This window comes from Cuculus canorus, chromosome 8 (genome assembly GCF_017976375.1).
Source record: "Cuculus canorus isolate bCucCan1 chromosome 8, bCucCan1.pri, whole genome shotgun sequence".
NCBI lineage: Eukaryota > Metazoa > Chordata > Aves > Cuculiformes > Cuculidae > Cuculus > Cuculus canorus.
Genome location: NC_071408.1, coordinates 29,911,104 through 29,930,153, shown reverse-complemented (window position 1 = coordinate 29,930,153; position 19,050 = coordinate 29,911,104). Strand labels below are relative to the sequence as shown.

The window sequence follows — 19,050 nt, the reverse complement described above, 5'->3', positions numbered from 1 at the left end:
ACCCAGATGAGCCATCTGAAATGCAAGTTGATTTGTATTTTCTTTTATCCCCTCAGCATGTTAGGGAGAATATTTTATTTCAGATTCCATTCTTCAAGGTCCTCCTATCACCCAGCGTGGAGCACTGCTGTCATGTCCTTATCTAAAAAAAGAGAGAGATGGAAAAGAAAACAAAGCCCACAGGTGACACACGTTTTATTGAGGTGTTCCACATGAAGAGCAATTGTGTGCTATACAGTGCACACAGCACGGTAGGAGCCTTCAAGAGGAAGAGAGTGCTATCAAATGAATACAAATTCATATTTCAAATAGGTTAGATTGGAATTGCTCAAGCAAGTACAGAGTGGACCATATTAAAATAGAGACTATTTTGCAGACCGTCTTCCAATTCCCTGTCACAAAGGCCACCTCCACTGGCAAACCACAGAAGCCCCAGGGCAAGCAGATCCACTTCATACTTGAGAAACAGCACGTGGGGAATTTTGAGCTGGATGTTAGCGCCAATAAATGGCTAATAAGGTGGAGTTAGCACAATGTTAACAGCTGAGGGAAACAGGGGTTTGTCTTTCAAAAGTATTCAGCATTCAAGATGTTTCTCTGACCCCAAACAAAACTCAGAGTCACCACAGCAATATAACATTTTCCATGGAGAATGTGGGGCGCAGAGCCAGAGGGTCGGGGTATTTAGCTGTGAGTGTCTCAGTCTCATCCTGCACCTTATATTACTCATCCTGCATCCTAATACTTTTAGAGTCCACAGCACTAGAAACAATATACTGAGCACATTTACATAAATAGGCTCTCAACCTTCCTACACATCTCTTTATGACGTCTTGACCAAACCACTGCTAAACCATGAGTATTAGAGGATTTAAATCAATCTGGAGACACACTGATGATTTCAGGCCCTTTTCTTTAACTCTGCTTTAAGAAAAGTTGCACGGGAAACAGCAATCAGTAACCACCAGTCCTCAGGTTGGTTTTTTGAAGTTATAACAGTATGTTCCCAAATATAATGTCAAAGGAAATAAGAACAAAGTTTAGCAGTGAAGACACAGAAGATGAGTTTAATAATTTAGAAAAGTCCAGAAGTTGAAATAGGAGACTCAAAATTTTAATTATGTAATCCGCAGCCAGGCTTCTAAGTAGGTGGGCTGTTCTTCAAGGTTTTAGGCACACAGAGATCCCACCAGCTCCAACGTTTTTAACATGTGCACCTGATTCTGAAAGCTTAACTACCTGAGCTATCTGGCCCTGAGATTGGTCCATGTCTTTATTCACTCTTAGTAGTCTTCGGATATACAACTAACGAAAAAAAGATGTTGTAAATATCTCTAAAGCAATTTGCAAGGTAGGATACTTGTTGCTGAGTATAGCCTACAAGGTATAATTCAGGTCTTTTCCTCAGCAGTGTTTTATTGATAGAGGTTTCCTCTAATGTTTATTCTGCAGGTCTAAGACATTTGCCATTACACGAAATATTGGGGATTTGGCTGCTAGTAAGATGACTCCAGTTCTTCTACCTGAATCAGTGCCTGACATAATGAAGATGTCCTTTGATTCAGATTCTGCATCAGGCGAGACTGATAACATCAGGGTAAATGATGTAGTGTCTGACTATTCTTTTTGGGGCTTTTAATCAGTGGGAGACCATTTCTTTTCTCTATAGAAAAATGTACAATTCATCTCTGACCAATGCTGCTTTGCTCAAAGTCAGGTTCAATCTAATAACACAAATAGCCCTATAGTAGCATCATTTTAAAATCTGGAGTGTAATACATCAGACTAGCAACACTTTTTCAAAACCAAAAGCATTTTCTTTGGTAATTAATTTTACACTGCCATCTACAGGATAGGCCCACAATCTTTAAAATACTTTGCAGCCATTATGCAAGCATCACATTCCTGGGGCAGCCACAGATGTTCCATGAAATGCTCCATTGCTCAACTTGTAGAGCCAAATTTAATGCCTATAAGCAACCTGATTCTAGGATGGATCACAGCTTGTGTATCAAGTTAAATGACTTCCTGAGCTACAGTTTTCCATTAAAAGCTAGTACAGGCGTTCTATGATGGGGTAGCATTATGAAGGCATCGCTGTGACAGTACGTTCAGTGAAAGATTAGCAGAGGTGAGGTATAAACTGTCTAGTTCTAGTTTCATTGTTGTCCTGCAACTCTGAAGGGTTTTCAGATAAAACAAGAGACAAACAGAGGTGGGTACAGCACTTTCCTATAGAGAAGCCAATAGCAGCACGTACCGTCAGTGAGAGCACCTTCCAATATCCTGAAACAAGAAAAGAAGTTATGCTTTTTGCTTCTGTGCTGCCCTTCCTGAAAACCCAGCACTTCACAGCTGTTCTTAAATGAACAACAACTGAAAAAGACACAAACTCAAGCATTTCCCAGTATCATTAGAATTTCCTTTGGAAAGAGAATATTAGCATTAAAATTCCAGTTTTTCAGTGGTTTTCATACAAGTCTGGAATCTTGTGAGACATGATAAACTGGGCAACAAACTAATTGCAAACGTGTATTACATGTGAAATGAAAGCTTATGATGACGTGCCTTTAGCTATTTGCTTCATTGCTCCAGGAAATCATAGTTTTCATTTCATGGACTTGATTCCAATTTTAATTATTTTTAATTTGTTCTTCTGCAAGCATTGCTTAGCACATGTAAATTACATAGTTTAGAGGGGAAATTTCTAACACCTAATATGCTTTGACCATGTAGATTATAGTCTCACATGGATGTCAGACCTCAACTGAGACAATTTTCATGGACATAGATGAAGATCCTGATGTTCGACCCAATTGAAAATCAAAGGAAAGAACTCCACTCAGTGTGTAGAGCACACTCAGATTTATTAAGAACCTGTTAACACTTGTACTCCAGGAAAACAAAACTAAACATTCAGAAATTATTTCTGATATGGTTTTTCCATTCTTGTAGCCTGAAAATTTTTTTACACTTCATAGTCTAATCAAGCCATTCAGCTCATGATTCTGTTCCATTGAAAACCAACTTATCCTATGTCATGGATTTGTTATCTCAAGTAAACTGGTTGATTACCTCCAGATAATTCATGTAACCGTTACTGAAACAGGATTCACAACTTGCAAGTATTCCTCTTGCTCTCGTCCAGTTTAACTTGACATGTGTATTATCTAATAGGACAGACAGTCTGCACAAGACGTTTCATCAGGAAAACTCTTTCCCTTTGGACGCTCTTCTTCCCAAAAAGAGCCATTTGTTCAGTCCATGTGCTCCAATGCAAGTACATTTGGCCTTCAAGTGTGCATTGAGAGGAAAAGTGTACACGCAGCGTTCATCAAAAACGTGCCTCTTTATTACATAGTTGGAGAGCATGCCCTTAGGATGAGCATCAAGCCAGGTAAATAAAACTCTGCACAAAAAGCAAAGTAATAAGTGGGTGGGTGGGAGGGAGGGTTGTATATACACATATATATTTGTATATGTACATATATATCTTCTGCATCTTAAGTATCAGTAAAACTAACATTGGACCTGCCAGCCCTGCCAATATTGGCAACGGACTATGCTTGTAGCAGGAATCCATTTCTCCCTCACTCTTCTGAGCTGCAGTTTCCCAGCTCTCCCAGCGATGCCACTCAGCACGGCCAGTGTCAAGCAGAGTTGATCTGTGCCTGCAGAGCATGTCTGATGCATCCTGAATCGTTGCATTTGGGATGCAAGCACGGAGCAATTGGACATGGGCAACAGATCTGATGCAGTATCCTGTAGCTACACTCTAAAAACCAAGACTTTTAAAGGGAATTATGGATTAGCCCTGCCAGGATCTGGTCCTTAATGTCTTAATCCATGATCATAAGAGGTAAAAGCACCGCAGGCCGCTGAATCTAGGTCCCATAAATATCAAATTAATGGCCTAATCTTCGGACCATTCTTTACAATTCAAGAGTTGAGTTTCAATTCCTCTCTGGTGCCTAATTTGCTATCCCATAGTGTTATCTAGTTAAACAATCCAATTCACTTGCCTTAAATCTGCTCATCGTTCTATTTATGGATAAAAAGAATCTAGTATTATGCTAAATATTATGCTAAGTATTATGCTATTTTAAAGTTTGGTTATTGCCAGTGTGTGCGCCTTAGCTATTACAGAAATCTTCTGGAAAAGTTGCTCAATACTGAAAATAATCAATAAGCATTTATATTTTCATTTGAGGAAGAATGACTAAAGAAGTTATAGCAAGAAGTGGCTTTTTTCTTTTACTCAGTTGCTAAATACTTGCGGTAATACTCATTGTGTAACTTCAGTTTACACAGAGGCACCTATTGAAAAAATACAAGTAACGATTCAAGCAGGAGACCAAGCTCCCACAAAAATGGTGCGTTTGGTAACTTTTGAAGATCCAGAGGCAAGAGTATCTTCCAGAAAAGAAGCGATAAAAAAAGTGAAGAAAATCCTTGATGGTACTGATGACCAGGTACTGCTGTAAGAAAATCCACTTCTAGACTTGTGGGACATGTGATACAAAGCTTAGTAGCTTAGTTATTAATATTTCTTTCATTAAGTAGCCTGCTTTGTTTAAGGAGTATGCAAAAACTGGAAATCAAAGACAGCCTTTGGGGTACACAAGTCTTTCTGCAGGTCTTTTGTTTGCATTCATGTCTTATTGGAAAAAAGCAGACTGGTTTAGCAGATTTTTTCCTGAAAATCTCTTGTAACACAGAAAATAACTGTTGTGTTCCTAAAAGGTAGTCTCTTCTTTCCAGCCACTACAACGGTAGTAATAAAGGTTTAAGACTACCTACACAACGTGCCCTGCGATAGTCACTGCCACAGCACTGTCATTACCAACATTAGTTACGCATAACTACATGATCAATAATTCCTACACATGTTCATTATCACAAAAGGTTTTGGGATATTGTTCTACTTATGTGTGTTTTTAACATGTTATTATGAATTTTCCTTATTGTGATGTATTGGAAAATACTATCAGGCATGCATTTTATCTTCTAAAAGATTCATAGCTCTCTGTATCTGCTTTTGCTTAAAACCTTCTGCAGGATGATAGAAAAATAATTTTGTTTTTCCAATGCTGCCATTGACTAGGGGACAAGAAAATCCAAAAGCTCATCGTCCAGTGCCAGCAGTGCCAGTGGAAGTGCCGAGAGTACAACGAGCAGCCTCTCCAGCAGCGACTCTGACAACAAAGCATCACAGGGAGGCACCCAGAAAATTCCGAAAACAAGACAGTCCAAAGCCAAAGACAAGAAATTCTACCCCTTTGGCGACAGCAGCAGTAGCAGTAGTAGTAGTAGTAGTAGCAGCAAAAGCAGCAGTAGTAGCAGCAAAAGCAGCAGTAGTAGCAGCAAAAGCAGTAGTAGTAGCAGCAAAAGCAGCAGTAGTAGCAGCAAAAGCAGCAGTAGTAGCAGCAAAAGGAGTAGTAGTAACAGCAGTAAAAGCAGCAGCAGTAGTAGTAGCAGCAAAAGCAGTAGTAGTGGCAGCAGCAGTAGCAGCAAAAGCAGTAAAAGCAGCAGCAGTAGTAGTAGCAGCAGCAAAAGCAGCAGTAGTAGCAGCAGCAAAGGCAGCAGAAGTAGTAGCAGCAGCAAGAGCAGCAGAAGTACTAGTAGCAGCAGCAAAGGCAGCAGTAGCAGCAATAGCAGCAGTAACAAAGCACCCGTTATAAAGCAGGAGGCTAAGAAGCAGTCCAAGACCACACCATTTCCACATGCCCGCGCTGCTGAAGGAAAGAGACTTGTGCGTGAGCAAAAACATAAAAACCAGAGTAGTAGTAGCAGCAGCAGCAGAAGCATCAGCAGCAGCAGTGAAAGCAGTGGTGCTTCCCATCACCACAGCAAACATGACAAACAAGCTGAGAGGAAACACGTCGAGTCCCAGTTGAACAGTCAGAGTGGCCACGACGTTTCACCAGAATGGGTAAAATTTTTAAATGCTTTGACTTCTGCTAGCAGTGATCCTTACTGAACGATAGGTAATATTGATTTCTTTTGAAATTTTGCAGGATCATCATCTACCAAAAGTATACCGGCTCAGCTTCAGGTCTGCTCATGTCCATCGGGTATGTCCCTAATTCAAGTGCACCTTCCCAAGGTGGCTACAGTCAATACAATCAAGTATATTACTGAAGGGCTTTGTTTGGTTCCTTTTACCTGAGCGCTCCATACTGTCCAATAATAACATCAACCATGGCCAAAATAAGCAGATTTATTAGTGGAATACTGACTATTGCACTACATGTTTGTGTTGTTGCAGCATTTGAAATCATCCAATTTGTGTCAGGACACCTTTGAGCTAGAAAAGCTCAAAGATAAGTTAATAAACACCGTGAGGGAATTATAAAAGAGCAGGATTTCCAATGAGAATAGCTGTGTCCACAGTTTTTAGGCGGTCATGGCAAAATCATCAGGTATGTGGGTAGTATCAGAAACCAGATTCAGTATGCATTATGGCACAGAATTATTTTAAGTATGGATTAAAAAATGATAATGGAGTAGCTATTGTAGGTGTTACCTCTTGTGTTATTCTGTATCCTGCCTGTGAAAGAGGTAGATGATTTGCAGTGGTTTTAATTATATTGTAATCTCTTTTTTATTCCTAAAAAGTATGGGCGTATTTGACTACTTATTAAGTGTCAGATTTTATTTTCTCTAATATTAAACCCAGACAATGCGATGTTGCCACTCGCAGTCACTGTGTATGTGGCCTTTTTTTCAGCAGAGAGGTCCAGGTGGATCCAAGGCACATTCCTTCACAAAATGTTTCACATCTGTACATGATAAAAAAAATAACACTCTAGATGTGTCTGTTCCCCATAGGGAAGAGGCTGATTTTAGCGTCTATGCTGTAAAACTAGAGGCCAGGGCATAGCTTTTTAACCTATTTTTGTTTCATAGCATTCAGATCATAAGATATCGAGCAGTTCATCGTCATCTTCCTCCGAGTCGGGAAGCAGCCACAGCAACAGCAGCAGCAGCAGCAGCGACAGGAGCAGCAAGAGCAGTCGCTCAAGCAGCAGCAGCAGTAAGAGGCACCACCATGGAGAAAATGCTGGCCAAGAGAGAAGAAGACTCAGCACCCACCACAGCCATCATTCCAGCGTGACGCACGAGGTACCGGTGTCTGGGAGCAGGACCTGCAGATGTGGTGGCCTCTAACCAGCTGAGGGGGTTAGGCTCAGGAAGAACACTGCAAGTCAAGTTTGTAAATTGAAAGTCGAAGTCCATTGAGATATTTTTTCCCCCCTATGAAAACTTTTTTTTTTTCAAATTTCTTTTCCTTCAAGGTCTTCTTTGCTGATTTCTTGGGTGTATTTTCCTTCAATTCTAAAGGTTTGTACAGGATGCGAAATCTTGGATTTGGAAATTACACAAATTGAAGGGAATGGCCTTGTTGGTTAAAGGGGAAACAATTTTCTTTTTCCTATGAAAGCCCAAAATGCAAAATAAATTGCATTAAGTGAAAATTAAGAGGAAATAAATAGGTTTTATTTAAAGATCTTTTTTAACTTAAGTCTGCCTAATTCTTTTTAGATGTAGACATGAGGTCATGAGTGCAGGCAGAATAGAAATAAATAAGACTCTCAGCTGTCATTACTGATTGGTAAATGTAAAGTCCCATTAAGCACAGATCATCTTTATCTTTATTACACACTTAGTATTCTGTAATTGTACTAAGTAAAGATATCTACATAACAATAGAACCAAGAGCTCTGCAAATGCAGGCAGTGTCTATGGGAACTCTGCTACTACAAAGGATTTCAAAACAATCAGTTGGGCTGAAGGAGCTGTAGTACAGTCAAATATGTGGTGAAAGTGTATATTTCTCTGAAGTCATCTAGTACATATCGTAGGCAGTTATTTGAAATAGTAAACTAATGTGCAAAATCTTACTACAGGCATAAAGAGAGTTTGGAAGAATCTTGGATCCTGCATTAAAACAATCACATCTTTGAAAATTTCTGGTGTTAAAAATTAATCAAGATTCCAACCATATTTATTCTTAGTTATTTGAGATATAGAAATAGCTACCATAAATTAAACTGATGGAGGAAAGGGAGCTTCCCGCTATTACCACACATAAACTGGAGCGTGGGCTCTCCAGTGAATACACAGAAATACTTACTCACAGATGGTTGGGGGTTGTTTTTCAGCGCAACTTCCTGGGAGACGTAATTCCACCTGGCATCACGATTGTGGCACAGGCAGTAAGGAGTGACAACAGAAATCAAGGTTATCAAGCTACAGCGTATGTTCGTTCTGATGCTGCCAAAGTTGATGTGCAACTAGTTGTGGTTCAGCTGGCTGAAACCAAGTGGAAAGCATGTGCTGATGCTGTAATCCTGCCCCTGAAAGCACAGGTGAGCACATAGCCAGCTTCGCCAAGAGAGACATCTATAAAGCCCAGAACTTTTTAAATAAGCACAGAGCACATGCTGATCAGGAAAAACACATTTATTTTGAAACACCTCACAAAGTTTGTGAAATTTCATAAAATGTTCATATCTTTTACCATTTTTCTTTTCTAAATAAAATTTAAAAAAAATTAAATTAAATTAAATTAGAATCAGGCATTTCAAAATCTGGCAAAAAGAAATACTGATTTTCAAGGTACATCAAAATATGACCAGTAGAAGTAGAATAAATATTTCAAACCTGACTGCTTTGTTACTACCCATTTAGTACCTGCTCTGCTATGAGTTTGCTTGTGCAGGAATATGGCTGATTTTCTTCTGTATAATTCAATTGGAAGACATTTGAAATGTTGTATTTCTGAGGAACTACCTGAAAGATGGAAAAAGTAAAGTTGGGTAACGGGATGCCTGAGAGAGCATCATAAATTAAAGGAACAGGTCTTTCCTTTATTTTTTTCATAACTCCTTGCGCTGCACTTCCCATGTGCCTTTTAATACAAAAGGTCTTCGTAATAACACCTTACAGACCTCTGCTTTTTGCAGCTGCAATTAAAAATTCAGACTGATATTTCAGTATTGAAAAAAGTGGGATGGGGTTCAAATCAAGTCATATTGGGAAAGGCTAAATGAAATTTTAGTACGGGCTTTTTCTAGAAAAATATACTTATTGATTATGAAGTTACCAAGTCTAAGGAAATCTCAGGAAATTATGGTAAACCTGATGTTTCAGGGGTTGCTTTGAGACAGGGACATGTACAGGGACATGTAATTCTGCACAGCCTGGCAAACATTCTTTCTGCTGTGGCCCAGACTTTTCCCGAGGCAGTCAAAATTCCTCTGTGAGCCAATTTAGAGCAAAAGAAAGACTTGAAATCATTAAGGATCACTGTGACGTTTCGGGAAAGAAGAAAAGCTTATGTTTCAAAATGGTCAAGGGTGGTTCTGTGATTCTTTTCTGAAATCTGGATATTGGTTCCCTGTTTGTAAAGGCCAGACTGAGATGGGGCAAGGAGTGCCAGGACTACAGGATAAAAGCCATGGCTACCACAGGCCAGCTGGCGAGGAAGCCAGCTGTGCAGCTGAAGGTGCAATGGGGAAGTCTTCCATCCTGGATGAAAAAGACAAGCACGGCGTATGTAATTCGTTCTTCCTATGTTGTTATTTTGCATATCTTGTGCTAGTTTGCTTTATAAAATCAATGAAAGGATTGGATGAAATTTTTCAACCCAAACATCTTTGGGGGTTTTTTGGATGGAATAAAACAAGTTCAGTAAACCAAACGTCATTGTGACTGTGTTCTACTTTCTCCACATGTTTTATATTAAAAGATATCCTCCAAATATTTAAAACTTGACATGCTTAATTTTGTTTTCCATATAAATTATTTGATATCTCGTTTTGGAAAGCCTTTTTATTTTGAAATGCTCTTCTATTTAGTTTCAAAAATATACCCCATGAAAGTGAGTAAAATAAAACCGATGTGTATCCCTTGGATAAAATCAACCTTCTAATTTGTCCCAAATCATTATTTCTTTGACTTTTCAGGTCTTCCGTTGTTTCCCTGATTTTTCAGGTGCACCAGTACTCCTCAACCTCCCATGTCTGCTTTTGGTCATGTACCTGAGTTTGTCACGTCTTGTTTATCTCTAGGTTCATGCAGTATGTTCCTGGTGCAGCACTTGTGTTGGGCTTCTCAGAAGCACATCAGAAAAATCCATCTGATGAATTTATAGTAAGGGCAGCTGCAACATCTCCACGAACAATTGATACAGTAATTAAAGCTCCTGGGGTATGTGTCAATTTTTATTTTCCTTCTCCTTACCTTGAATGGATTTTCAATTAATAACATTTTGATAGTTAATGTAAAGAGAGAAAAGCACAATGATTCTCTTTTAGAGAAGCTGCTACATACTTGACTACATTACATGGGTCTTGAAATCCATACAAGGGTACTCTTGAATTTGTGCTGCTTTAGTGCAACGTAGCACCGAGTTGCAAATCGGACTCTGTACTCAAATATCTTATTAACATGCTGAGAAAGCAGCAGTTAGGCCCAAGTTCCCTCAAGTATGACTGCTCTGCAATCACACTGTTATTCATTTTACCCTGTGTGAGTAGTTCTGCGGGATGCATAGGGGTGCCGGAATAGATAATGAAGGCCTTTAGAACACCTTGTACTCCGCTGCAACTATGTACAGCATCTGTGTTGATGCTCAAGGTCCTCATCTGCAGGAACCGTGCTTGACGAGACAAGTGCAAGCAAGTTATGACAGCAACAACTGCAACTCTACCTTAAGTAAACCGGAGCAGTTACCTACACTCTCAGAGCAGCTTGCACCAGCTGGATCTGCAGAATCCCACTGATTAATTGGTCCTTGTCCACCAAATCCCCATGCACCACTTTGAAAAATGTCCCCTGCGGATCTCTGGCAAATTAATAACAGCTAGCTAGTCATACACAGAGAAATTACTGTGTCTTTAACCTTTCATGGTGCTTCGCTATTGCAAGATCTTTGATATATGATAATGAAGAAGTAAGCACATTTGGCATTAATTTGATTGTCTTGGTAAACGTAATTTGTAGCTACAGCGAAGGATCTTGCCCCAATGCTCATCGTGCCAATTTTCAGCCTGTAATGGGTGGTATTCACTCTTCCAGACACGTCCATAGACTTTTTCAGCTATTTAACTTGTTACCTTACTTTTTAAGAAGTCACTTAATTATCACTTAAACTTCATCTGTGTCGTTACCTTCCAACGTCCTTAATTTCTCAAAAAGTTAAGTGTGTCTAGAAGAGAAGACAGTGATTCCTCACAAAAGCTTAAGGTTTGAGTGCATCCTGGAAAGATTAACACAACCGCAATTGCATAAATTCATCTTCAAGATTTTTTTTTTTTTCCAAGATAAGAGTCTTGTTTTCTTTGCAGTTATGTCTCAAGCAACACGGCTCAATTTGTCTTAATGTATTTTCATTTCTGCTTTTTCAGGTAACACTTTACTATCAGGCACTCCGACTGCCATTCACTCTGCCCTTAGGCCCATCTCCAACGTACGAGACTCGAGACATCACTGCCTGGAATTTATTTCCTGAAATAGCTTCGCAAATTGCACAAGAAGATCAATGTAAATATTACTTATGTGCTTGTCTTATGAATAGGTAGTGTGTAGATCCGTCTTTTGCCGTGACTAAGCCTTGCGTTTCCTTGTAGTGGTCTTATCGCAAAGCATAACATCTCTGACCCTGTTTTCTTAACAGCTCATTCCTTTACTCAATATGTTTGTCAGCAGGTGAATGAAGAGACTTCAAACTGATGTAAATATTCAGAGTTCAGGAATCACTTCTGTTTGTCAGGACTAGAAGTTGTCTTTTTCCCCTTGTAAGAGGGTGCCATCTCTGCATTGAGAGGTATCAGACGATAGGTACAAGACAGATCACGTCTTTTCTGTTTATTTTCTTCAAAAAGAAGTTATGTGAGTCTTAGCTGGTTGATGCCTAACACTTCAGTAGGAAATCTGAACTTTTTATTGCAGTTATTACTTTTACTTTCTCAAAATGTGGTACGTTTTAGTCCCTGTTAGCTTGAGTTTTGTATTTAGCGCGTAAATCAAAATCAATACCACTATAATCTATACCTGATAGTTATTCTGTGGCGTTATCCTCTCCTTACAGACTCTGGTAGCACCGAAAGCTTTTGTCAAAGAGGTGTGGAAGGTTTTTTCCTGTTTCCTGGATAGCTCAATCTCACAGAGGTGGCCTTCAACACTTCACAGCAGTACACACCCCATTGTCACATCTGCCATTTCTTTTCTGCTTTTGTTTTGCAGCCACATGTGAAGTTAGTGAGGGAGATTTCAAAACATTTGATCATGTCCGCCATACATGTTCTTTCAATAAAAGCTGCAACCTGGTAGTGGCCCAAGACTGTACTGAACACCCAAAATTCATCATTACTACAAGAAAGGTTGATCCTCAGTCTCTCTCAAGAGAGGTCCACATAAATACAACCTCAGTGTAAGTGTGGTTTATCTTGAGGGTTCGGAAATTAGATATAAAATTTCAGGGATTTAGTCTGGGGAAGGGAGATGTCTAGCTCCTAGGTGAAACTGGTTTACAATCAGATATTTGGGGAAAGACAGGATTTCCAGAAAGAATTCTCATCTGAGACTCTTTCATTTAGTTGCTCGTCTTCAATTTCACAGCCACCATTACCTAATAACCTACTTATTAATTCCTCGTGCTGTCTTTAAAGGTTGACTCTCAAAACACTACACTCCAATGAATTTTGTACTTTGGAATGAAAACAGCTCATTCATTCAAATATTCAAATTGGTACTCAACTAACTAACAAATTATTTCTATTTTTCACATTTTTAATTAACCACTAGTTTCTTCTTTCTTTTTCTTTTCCTGAAGGAACATCACAATCTGTCCTGCCGCAGATTCATCGCTCCTTGTAGTATGCAATGAAGAATCAATTCTATCACACAGTGGAGTTTCTGAGTATGAAGAAGGTAAGATGCGATACCCACTTCGCCAGGACTGACCTTTTGTAAATTCCACAGAAGCATCTCAACGTAAAGAAAACACAAGAAGAATTATTTAAAAGAAAAACTAGAGACTTTACTTTCTTAAGATTTGTACTGACTTACATTCCTGTTTCCTATAATATATACACTCTTACTTTCCCCCAGCACAGCTGACAGGTAAACAAAGCCCTGTCTTATATACATGGTATTTCTAATTGTTTAGGAATAAAGTGCTTGTTGTAGTCATAATTAGATGCTTTGTTTCAGGTATTTACCTGGAGCAACACTGATGTCATTATAATTTTCAGACTTAGATAACTGGATAGAAAAGTCAGTTCCAACTGCAGGAAAGAGCATCAGAATACTTTTACAAATAAAGAGACAATTCTTCTGGTTTTGCTTTCTCTCTCCAATAAATCAATCAATCAATCCAACTATAACAGTAAAATTATCATTGTGAAGCAAAATGCATTATGATATATTTTGTGGTACTCGGTTTCTCTATCAGTTTGAAACTAAGTGGATCACCTTAAGATTCACTGTCTTTTTACAGACAATGTTAAAATTTCTAAAAGCGGAACAACAGTTATCGTGGAAGCTCCAACACACGGACTGAAAAAAGTGACTTTTGATGGTGTGATCCTTAAGGTATTGGGCTTACTTTCAAGGTTACTGCTTTCTTTCCATTTAGTCCCTTGTCAAAGTAGCAGACCAACACTTCAGTATTCACTACAAAGATGTGCTATTTTATAGGTTACCGTTGCTTCATGGATGAGAGGAAAGACCTGTGGAGTTTGTGGAAATAATGACAGAGAAAAGCACAATGAACTCCTAATGCCAAATCATAAACTGGCACACAGCTGTTCTGCTTTTGTTCATTCATGGGTATTGCTAGAAGGAACCTGCTCTGATGGTGAGTAGATCAGAAAACAATTTATGCTTGAGGAGCATACGATTTCACTTTTCCTCTGCCAATAGCCAGAAATACTATTTTTTTAAAGCAGCAGATGTCTTTTACCTAGAAAAAAAAAAAAGTAATGTATGTCTATTTTAACATCGTTAACCACTGACTGTTTAAAACACTGCCTGTGAATGCAGAGAGTATATACTACAGTGAAATTCTTTGTCCTGTGTGCAGTTGAATGTTAAATAATTTATTCTACTATAATTTCGTATACTGAGCAGTTTTTCTTGGAGATGCAAAATCAGGTCTAATCTTGCTCCCACTAAGATAAGTGTGATTTTCACCACTGAATCAATGCAGTTTCAGCTGTTTTCTGCAGACTTAATTTAATCAAACAGGCAGCAAACTATGAATGCAGTGTCACACCTTAAGTTTATGTAAATTTTCAGACTGCACAAAATTTCATTTTTGTTCTGTACCATCTGAGGGTGCAAACTCAGTGAAATATTTATAAATAAGCCTAAAGTAAAAGAGCTTCCACTCACATGCAGCTGGAAAAATAATGTCTCCCAGAACATCAATACAGTTTTGTTCTGTAGGCCTCCATTTACCTTGGACCTGAGATAACTTTATTGAAGTTAATGGTTGTTTTCTCCTTGACTTCAGTGGCAGCAGAACTGTACTTATCTGTGTGTCAGGAAACGGAGTCGTAGCTGGGATCCTGTTAAGTTACATTATACCTTTTTAGTGAGATAATTGCAGCATTATAAAAATCATCCAATACAAAAATTATCCTTGATGTTATTATATAAATGCTGCCTCTTTTTTTTTTTAATCCATTCACTACAGTTGACATTTTTCCTAATGCAATGAAGTAGCCATTGCGTTCGCAGTATCTGTCCTTAATAGCTTTCAGACATGAGAGGTTATTTTCTGTGTATTATGTAGTCCTAAAAAACTGGGTATACCTGATTCCATTTGGGTTGTATTGTGCAATTAGATTTTAAAAATAGCTCCCTTTTCAGCCTCTTTCCTCTATCCCCCAACTTATTATCATCCTATCTCGCTAACCTTGCTACTGTGAAAATGGTTTGTCAGGCACCTGTGTTTTAATAAAAGCTGAAGAGAAAATATGGACCTTTATTATTACAAGGATCGATTGGGATTTATTTCTACTATTTTAACCACCTTTCCTTTTCCTCTTAGGGTGCAAGCTGCAGCGCAGTTATGTGAAGCTGAATCGAAACCCTACTATTGATGGAGAGGAATCCACATGCTACTCAGTTGACCCAGTACTGAAATGTACGAAGGACTGTACTCCAATCGAAAAAACTTCAGTTAAGGTTGGCTTCCACTGCTTCCCAAAAGGTACAATATTTTTCTCTCTCTGCATCACATACTGTAGGAGCTCTGTCAGAGCACTCAAAAGAACAAAACACAGCACAGCCATGCACAGACCTGAATTGCTCCAGCTCCTCTCCAAGCTGCTGTTTTTAATTCTATTAGTATTTGCTATAACCACTGGCAATGCCGGCCAGCTAAAAACTAGTTTAAACAATGGCAGGTAGCATCATCGGAGAAAAACATTTGAGGTGGTAAGAGGGGCAGCAGTGATCAATAAACATTTTTTTTCACATTTTCAGGATCTCCATAAAGTCAAGAGAAGCAGCGCTGAGTCCGTTTATGCACATTACAGCCTGCAATTTTGTGTAGACCAGGGCAAGCAAGGCAATTGAAAGTCAGTCAAGTAGTGAGACATGACTGCTATGATTAGGCTGCCACGCTACGCCACTGTGCAATACATCAGCAAAAAACATTGCTGAAATGTTCTCTAGATGGTTCAAAAAAAAATGGTTTGTTTTCGAAGGTGCTTTATTCACACACACTTGCACCCCAGATTTTTCAAAATACCGGGCCTTTTTCTCCTTTCACTTATGTCAATTTGTCACGGACGTGATGCATTGTCTGGCACAGTGCATCATGTTAAACTTATCTAAGCACAAGGAAAGGATCCAGCCTGGAACCCAGAGATATTTCCAGTGCATTCCTTCCTAAATCTATTAATGAATTACACCATACATATACACCTTAAATGGAAACCTACCACTAAGGAGTACCTACTGAAGTGGTCTGTTCTCTGTGTTAACCATTGTTGGCTGAGATAATCCAGTGTAGTTCCACTGAAACCAGTGGATCCCTGTGATGAGTAATACTGGAGAGGAACAGAGTATTTTACGTCTAATTTTAAACATCTCTGTAGAACTTTGCACTTTCCTCATGTTATTAATATCTGCAATGTGCTGAACCAGCCCATAAAAGCAATGTGTCTTTCTATAATAGTCAACCATCTACAGCAGCCTATTCAACAAGTAGCACAGAGTGCTAATAGTTTTCTGATGTCTCCCTGAGTTGTGAATAGATGCATCCTTTTATGAAAAGAAAAACCCACCCTCCACAAAAAACCTTCCAAAGCTTGTCATATCCATGTTTCACAGGTTGCTTTTGTGCATCCAAGTCTATATCTCTGAAATGTCATCACCCCAGGCCACTCACTGCCTCAGAATATTAGGCTATAATAAACCTGTCTTGTTCTCTCACAAAAATGTGCAAGAAAAGAGGAAAAATCAGAAAAAAGAAAAGATATGTTAGCTGTCGCAGCCAGTGCTGCTTTTACAGCAACTGCAGGCTTCTCTGGTTCATTTACTGAACCAGAGACTGGGAAGTCTGCTAGCAGCACTCCTAATCAAGGGGTTTTTTTGTTTATTTATCCTGAGGAAAAGGACGGGGAAGAAAGGGAAAAGGTGGAGGAGAGGGAGGAAGCAAAATGATGCTATTTGTAGGTTTTAAGCAAGATGATTGCTTTTCCTCAGGCTAAGGATCAATAAGAATACGAGGCCAGCCCTTAAAAACTGTTCTTTTCTTTCTTTGTTTGGTGACTCAGAGAAGCAGCAGAAACAAAATCCTCCTCTTTCTCAAGCTGAGAACATGCTTGTGCCTTCAGTGGACAAAAAACCTTCACATGAAAACTCAGACCTGATAGTCTGCTGTTTCACAGAGAGGGACCCCATCACTGTTGCCAGTGGAGCGAGGACAAAATGAGGCACAAGGGTGCAGGATTTCCCCTCTTGTCCTCAGTCAGCAAGTCCTAGGATCTTGCCTGAGGCAGACATCACTCTAAGTTTACATCCACATATTGGTTTATATTCCAAACATTCCACAACTCTTACCTATAGGGATTGTAATTAAGCAGCCATTATCCAGTTTGCCAAGAGAACTTTTTCCTACATAGATATAAATGTGCTCAGACCCACAGTGTCCCCGAGAGTAAGAGCCATAACAAGAATTAATGTAGATAAAAAACAGAACTCAGACATTTTACAGCATTTCTCATTTCACAAGTTAAAAAGATTATATATTTTTTTAAATGCACCTCCAGCCCTTCTCTTGGGAAATATTTATTATCCAGTTTATTATGCAAAACCTGTGCTTCAGGTTGGACCATAATTTAGCCAAGGAGATTGTTAGCATTTCAGGAGATAAGTGACTGCTGCAACCTGAACCCATGCAGCAGTCTCCAGATTTCCCTCTGATGAAGGATGGCATGTTATAAACGTATTGTCCAACTAAGGGATAAAACAAATGGAGGTAAAATTATGAAAGCTTTCCCCATTCTCATTATACAAACTTAATCTAAATGGATGTCCTAATATTCTTCCAGATGCAATGATAAACCTCCAGCTTGCTAAGAATATTTATTGGACGGATGAACATCGTTATTCCATTTAGATTATTTCAGCATTAAGGGATATGGCTTATTCAAGCTGCTGTTGATAAAGCAGTGTGGTAAGGTTAATACTGCAACTGACAATGCTCTGCCAGACTTCACAATATATGGGAAACTTTAATTAGAAGTTTATGAACCTCTGAAAATTCTCCAAAGGGCTTATCCTTCAGAATGAACTTCGACAAATAGTCAGCTGAAACACGCAGTGATATGCAGCACTAACATAAAAAGAGATTGCTGATGTGTATTGGTACGCGGTGGTCTTACATTAACGGTGACTACCTCCAGCACTTTTACAGCCTCCCGCCTGTTGTCTTTGTGCTTCATGAAATGTTACTCATTTTCTTTTTAGGGAAATATTATAGTAATTATACCATGGATGAAAATCCTGCTCCAAGTCAATGAATCAGTTAGATGTCAGTTGTGGGGGCAGAATTTCATTCTTTACTTGATGAGGGAGTTGGCAGCCATCAAAACAGTATTTCCTTGAAATGTGTTAATTTGTTTGATGTTAGTTAACAATGGCTTCGCTCTTCTGACAGATACTGCTGTAAGCCTGCTGGAATGGCAGAGAAGCAGCGATAAGAAATCTGCATCTGAGGATGTCGTGGAGTCTGTGGATGCTGACATTGATTGTACCTGCACTGGCAACTGTACTTAAGTTAAACGTTTTAGTATTGTGCCACAGACATACAATACAAATAATTGACTAGCTGGACAGATAAGAAGGGACCGTAATAGCTGTAGTAAAATATTAAGAAATGTGCTTGAAGATAATAAGCCTACTACACTGCACCCAAAGTCAAATGCATTATGTACAGTCTGCACTGCTTAATAAATATGTTGTTCATTAAATAAGTATTCATGTGGTCTCTATTTTTTCCCTATCAACTAAACAATCAGACCAACTATAATATTATCCAGAAATTCTGCTCCCTTTTATCTGAAATATAATTACAGCAGTCCTCTCTTAAAATTATGTTCACTAGGTGATGAAAGGAAAACATGATTACGGCTACTGCTAACATTCCATTGTGCAAAGAATTTCATATTTAGCATACTAAAGACACAGTAAGCATTTGTTTTCTTTTATGTTTCCCAGTAAAGAGCAAAGTCTGTTCTTGGAACCATTCTGCAAAAAAAATACATTTTACTCCCAGCAAGACCATTAGCCTTAGTACACTCTACAAAGGAATGAATTGGGCTGCGAGACTCCCACTGTAGCTTTCCAGAGAGCTATAGTGTGTGACACAGTCCCCATTTTCATTTAAATTTCAATGGATGTGCTGTTTCTTCATGAGCTAAAAGTACAAATGGGAAGGGTTTTTTTATGGTTTACCGTCTCCTATTGTATATCTATGAAAATGACGCCTTCAAAAACATCAGGGAACAATAATATATCAGGTAG

General features: G+C 38.9%; 1 protein-coding gene across 1 annotated transcript in view; it reads left to right on the top strand.

Annotated features, from left to right (window-relative positions):
* Positions 1 to 18,463, top strand: part of LOC104063270 (vitellogenin-1-like) — a 72,945-nt gene extending 54,482 nt beyond the window's left edge. Inside the window, exons 21-37 of the mRNA XM_054073736.1 lie at positions 1,453 to 1,597; positions 3,178 to 3,397; positions 4,303 to 4,472; positions 5,105 to 5,519; positions 5,637 to 5,932; positions 6,018 to 6,074; positions 6,910 to 7,125; positions 8,166 to 8,372; positions 9,416 to 9,558; positions 10,077 to 10,215; positions 11,415 to 11,550; positions 12,253 to 12,439; positions 12,842 to 12,939; positions 13,508 to 13,602; positions 13,708 to 13,867; positions 15,065 to 15,226; positions 18,185 to 18,463. Of these exons, the coding sequence (XP_053929711.1) occupies positions 1,453 to 1,597; positions 3,178 to 3,397; positions 4,303 to 4,472; positions 5,105 to 5,519; positions 5,637 to 5,932; positions 6,018 to 6,074; positions 6,910 to 7,125; positions 8,166 to 8,372; positions 9,416 to 9,558; positions 10,077 to 10,215; positions 11,415 to 11,550; positions 12,253 to 12,439; positions 12,842 to 12,939; positions 13,508 to 13,602; positions 13,708 to 13,867; positions 15,065 to 15,226; positions 18,185 to 18,303 (2,965 nt within the window). The 3' untranslated portion in view covers positions 18,304 to 18,463. The remainder of the gene's footprint in view (positions 1 to 1,452; positions 1,598 to 3,177; positions 3,398 to 4,302; positions 4,473 to 5,104; positions 5,520 to 5,636; positions 5,933 to 6,017; positions 6,075 to 6,909; positions 7,126 to 8,165; positions 8,373 to 9,415; positions 9,559 to 10,076; positions 10,216 to 11,414; positions 11,551 to 12,252; positions 12,440 to 12,841; positions 12,940 to 13,507; positions 13,603 to 13,707; positions 13,868 to 15,064; positions 15,227 to 18,184) is intronic.
* Positions 18,464 to 19,050: the final 587 nt, after the last annotated feature.